General features: G+C 50.5%; 1 protein-coding gene across 1 annotated transcript; it reads right to left on the bottom strand.

The window, feature by feature from the left end:
- Positions 1-4,088: 4,088 nt before the first annotated feature.
- Positions 4,089-4,865, bottom strand: LOC108864959 (uncharacterized). Its single transcript, XM_018641506.1, has one exon. It carries the CDS (start codon positions 4,863-4,865, stop codon positions 4,089-4,091), a length of 777 nt encoding a protein of 258 aa, XP_018497022.1.
- Between the last annotated feature and the right edge of the window lie 563 nt (positions 4,866-5,428).

Genomic DNA, 5,428 nt, shown 5'->3' with positions numbered 1-5,428 from the left:
CTATTGAATCCCCAGAGAGCCCTCGCGTGCAGTTGGTTCAGGGCTTTCTGGGATTTCTCTTCCCAGATGTCCTCTTGGACATCTAGGTAGTTCCCAGAGCCTGACACAGTGATTCCCAAATATTTGTAGCGCGTGTCCTTTGGTATATCCTTACCTTGGATTTGTAGTGTCCTCTCCGTACTATGACTGCACTTTGAGAATATTACTATCGCACTCTTGGTTGGGTTGAAGGTCAGTTTCATCTCGTCCCCAAACTGTGACGTGATTCCTAACAGTTCTTCCATTTCCGAGAAGTTTCTCCCGATCAGGATCAGGTCATCGGCAAATAGAAGTCCAGCTATGTTGAGATATTTCTTTTCTCTAACATTCCAGAAATCTCCTCTCTTAGCCACTCTGAACCCATGACCAGTCTTCTGTAGCCTTTCTTCGAGAGAGGAAATGTAGAGTAGGAACAGGATAGGACTGGCAGGGCAGCCCTGGCGAAGACCCTCTGAGGTCTTTATCCACGTCGATGAGTGTTCTCCGTGTACCAGCTTGCTTTTGGTATCTGAGTATAGACGACGGAGCAGTCCTATCCATGTGGGGTTCATTCCAAGATTCTCTAAGGTTCTCCACAGGATCTCTCTACATACCCGGTCATAGGCCGCCGAGCAGTCTAGAAAGCAGCACACCAGTCCCTCTTTCTGGTGTCTGGATAATTCGATAGCGCTCGTGAGGACGAATAGGTTGTCCTCGCCTCTCCTGTCTTTCCTAAAACCGGCCTGCATTTCTCCCAGTATATTGCTTCTCTCCATCCATTCTGAGATCCTAGACCCTAGGATCTTCATGAATATTCGGTATAGCACTGGGGAAATCGTAATTGGACGGTAGGTCAGAAGGTCCCCTTTAATTGAGTTCGGCTTCTCTAACATGATCAGCCTCCCTTCCTTCCAGTCCGGGGGGATCTCCTCTGAGCCCTCCAGGATTTTGTGAAGAGCTGAGTTATATAACTTCGCCCAACTTCGTCCAGATCCTTGACTATGCTGCTGGGAATCTTATCGAGTCCCATTGCAGATGCTTTCGATAGGCTCGTCAGTGCTTTCGACACGTCCGTCTCCGTCACCGTTATTCCGATCGTTTCCCTCCGCTCCATGCGGGGGACTTCATCGATCGGGTGTTTAGCCTCGAGGAGTTTTTCTCCGATATGCGTGAGGTGGTGTCCTCTGAGGTTCGCGGGGATCTCTCTTCCCCTCTCATCCTTCAGTTTTTCCCTTCTCTGCTCGCTTCTGGTTCCTCGATTCACAATCCGCCAGAAACGCCTGCACTTCTCATGTCTCGGTGCGTTGAGGACGAAAGCCAGGGTTTTTCGTTCCCTCTTCCGCAATTCGTCTTCCACCGCTCTCCTCACCCTTTGTTGTTGAACTCTGTAAGCTTCGAGGGCTGCCTCCTCCCCCAGGCCAGCTTTTCTCGCCGCTCGGTAGGTTCGGTTGGCTTTCCTTCGACGTCTGGTCTCCTCTTTGATTTCTGTCGAGTACACCATCGGGCGATCCCGTATTTTCAGCGTCCGGCGGGCTCGTTCGGCCGCTGCGGTGATCTCGCTTCTCAGTTCATCGTAACTCACGTTGCCTCTCAGCATTGACCCCCAAAGCCCCCTCTGGGCTAGGGTAGCAGCTTTCCATGAGTCTATTACAGACAAATGTCTCACGGTGTTTTGCTTAAAACCACCGATGTTACATTTAACTGTTATGAGGTTGTGATCTGAGATGCTTGACAACAGTCTTTTGTCGTCAATGTACATGTGTTGAACGGTCTCCACTGCTCCGGGGCTGCCCAACACATAATCAATGACGGCAGACTTCCTTGTATATCTCCCTTCGCATCGCTCGCTGCCGTTGAGAATTAAGAGATCGTTCTCCTCTGCGAAGTTCTGTAGCAACCTTCCCCGCATATCTGATTTCCCATCAAAACGGGGGATGTGCCCATTCATGTCTCCTCCTATCAGAATACAGTCCGTGCTCTCGCACTTGGACCTGATCAGGTTGGAGATTTCAGCATACATTTTAGCATTCGCCCCTCTTAGTAGGTGTGCTACGTACACCCCTACTAAGATTAAACGTTTCTTATTGCATCTGACAGCCGTGGCAACCCAGTCTTCTCCTGACTCCGACCATTCTACGTCGAAGTGCGAACTGAGTAAAATGCCAACGCCTCCCGTAGGGGGTTTTCCGGCTTTGGCCCTCCTATTGCTTCCAATCCACTCGAAACCTCGAATCTTCGGCGGCTTCTGTAGGTTCGTCAGGTGGGTCTCTACGGCTATGAAACAATTCATCCCCTCTCTCCTAAGGATATCTAGTTCAATCCGAGCCCATTTCGAGTAAGAACAGCCGTTGATGTTCAAAACTCCGATATTTATTGGAAAATCAGTCCCAGGTGTTCGTCCCTTCCTGCTTCTCCTCGAGCTCCTCCGTAGTATTTTGTGGGCAGGTTTTCGTGCTCGAAGTCCGGCCCTTGTTGTCCCGCCACCCCGCTCTATGCTTCGCCATGCTTGGTCCGGCCCAAAGTGGAGTGCGGTTTCGACGCCGTTAGGAACGGGGTTTGTTCTTGGGCGGCTTACCAGAGTATCCTTGCGGATTGGGTTTGCTCGGCTTCCGGCTTCCCTCAGCCCCTCTGGTCTCTTCATGTCGGGTTTTGGGAATCTTCCCTTTTCCGCCATCGCCCTTCCCTGTCCTACCGTCTCTCTGGCTGCCTTTGCGCTTGGTCCCCGCCCGGTTCGCAAGTGCTTGTTTTCCGGCCTCTTTGACGGCCGCGGCTTTCAGTTTTCGGAGGTGTTCTTCCTCCTTGACCTTACGCGCCTTTTCTCTTTCGATTTTGGCAGCCTCCTTCTTCTTCACTTCTTCCATCAGTTTCTCCTTGTTGATTTGTATCAACTTGCGAGTGTCATCATCAGGATTCAACCTGGCCGTGATGCGCTCGAGGAGAATGTTTTTGATTACAGTATAGCCTTCGCGGGTATACGTGGCCTTGTATGGATCATCTTTCCCACTCTCCACGTCAAGGAACCTACGATCTTTCGAAATGTTCCGAAGGTCAATGAAGTCAATTTCCCCTCGAATAACCTCAACGCTATCCTTGAGAAAGCTATTGACCTCGGCGATGTTTTGGCATTCGCGGTGTTCAACCATGGAACACATCGAGATACTGAGCACTCTATCGGAGTACCGTCTCAATGCTACGCACGCCGTGGCTATCGCTTTAGCGATGTTTGATCCATTTAGTCCCTTCGGCACGCCATCTCTAACGTCCTTGGAACCAGACATGATGAAGAGATGTACGTTGCCGTCCTTCTCTTCGTCTAGGTACCGCTTTATCCGGTCACAACAATCGGTGATGGACTCTTGGAATGCAGACCACAATCCAAAAGCACCAATGCCTCCAAGCTCCTGCCAAAGATGGACTTCGTCCCTCAATGGAGCCATAGTCCTGTCGCCTACAGCGACTACCGACGTTGGGAAGGGTTTCCTTCTGACCGGCAGAACTGGATCGGTTACCATGGCTTCCCCTTTCTGGGTCTGCTCACGGATATTCTCCTCCAAGCTCTTAATCTTGACCTTAGCCTCTGTGAGCTCTATCTCAAGTTGGCTTCTGAGCTCAGATGCCTTCTTGAGCTTTTCCTCCAGCGCTTCAGCCTTCTTCTGGCCTACTTCTTTGGCGGTTTCGAGCGATTGCGCTGCCAAGCGATGTCTCGTCGTCTCCATTTCCAAAGATTTGGTTCGGGTAATTAAGCCGTCGACTAATTCTTAACCGAACCGTAAGCGCAGCAATCTCCTTGTAAATATGATTGTGTCGCGGCCGCAACACAATCTTTGCACAGCGGCGGCGCATCAGCTGATGTGCCGCTCTGAGTTGAACCGGCTTGGAAACTCATGTGCTTATTTGAGATTGTTCTTTATCACTAAAGTCACAACACTGACGAGGTTGAATCTTCCTGTGACCCTTCACCCACTCCTTCCGAAGCTTCTTGTGCACTTTTCACCGACTTCACTTGTCTATTTTCCCAGGAAAATTCTACTTTTCGCGGGAGCGATCGAACAAGCTGTGTTTACGTCTCGCTAGCAGACGGAATTCGAGTATTGATCGAGGAGGTCATTTCGCGTGAGGAAGTCTATGAGATGTTGAGCGATCAATTTTTCCATCACTTTGCACGCAATTGAGCCTTGGGCTATCGGTCTGTAGTTGGTAGGATCAGATTTGTTGCCTTTTTTGTAGATGGGTGTTACTATGCTTCTACGGAAGAACTCGGGGACCTCTCCGTCATTATAGGATCGCTCGAATATAATGGTAAGGGGCTCGGCCAGGAAGATTGCAAATTTTTTGAAGAAGATTGAGGGAATATTTTCAGGCGTGGTTTGTGATTTTCCGTCGAGATGGCTGAGAAGGTTGTATACGTCGTACTCGGAGAACCGGAGTCGGGTGGATGGGTATGTGGGATTGGGAGCGGGAGTAGATGTTTGAGGGGGTAGAGGAGTCGGGTCGAAGATAGATGCGAAATGTTGTCCGAGGAGATCGGCCTTATCGCGAGCCTCCACGGAAACCTTGCTTGATGATCGGAGAGTTGGGATGGCTTCGTGTGCGCGTATGCGACTGTTTGCATAGCGGAAGAAACCGCGGCTGTTTCTAGGATTCAGTTTCGACTCTGTGAGAACTCGAATCCGGTTAGATGCTTTCTCAAGCTTTAGGGCGAGAGAGGGGTCGAAAGCGGATTGTAGTTTGAGTTTGAGTCGATCTATGTACGATCGGACGGCGGAGATATCGGATGAGGCGGTGTTGGTGGAGGGGATGCATTCTTCTATGATCGATGAGCAATGATTAACGAAACAGTTGTACATGGTGTCAACGTTGGTATAGGGTGCGAAGAGTCTTCGCCAGTATCCGATGGAATTCCACCTTTCTACGAGACATACCGTCGAGGAATGAAAGGGGAAGGTCTCAGGAGGAGTCTGACAATGTGGATCATGACAGTCCTGATTCGGGAGTCATGACGGCACGTTACGTACTCATCTGAGAATTTCGAGAGGTTCCTCATGGCCGAATGAGAGAGGACGTGAGAAATTACGTCGAGTCTCGCGTGGTCTGCCAGAAAATTAAGGCAAAATTCACACAGAAAGTTGACACCTTGTGTCTCAGAACAAAGGATGATCCTCCAATGCACACGGTGCATTCGGACCTCCCGAAATAGTCGGAAAGGAGCTGTACGGGAACGAAGAATCGTGCTTTCTCGTTCGCCGTCGATCGGAACTCGAGGTTCGCCATTGCTCGTTCTGGCCGAGAAATTGCGCAGTCGGTGACCAGTTTGTCGAAGCAGGAAGTATTCGAGAACACCCGAGTTGCATCGGATCAAGCGGGAGTCCTCGGAAGCAAGAGAGTCGAGGATTGGGCTCCCGCCAGGGAC

This window comes from Galendromus occidentalis, unplaced genomic scaffold (genome assembly GCF_000255335.2).
Source record: "Galendromus occidentalis unplaced genomic scaffold, Mocc_1.1 scf7180000075756, whole genome shotgun sequence".
Lineage (NCBI taxonomy): Eukaryota > Metazoa > Arthropoda > Arachnida > Mesostigmata > Phytoseiidae > Galendromus > Galendromus occidentalis.
The sequence above is the reverse complement of the archived record's forward strand: the minus strand, read 5'-3'. Positions and strand labels throughout refer to the sequence as shown.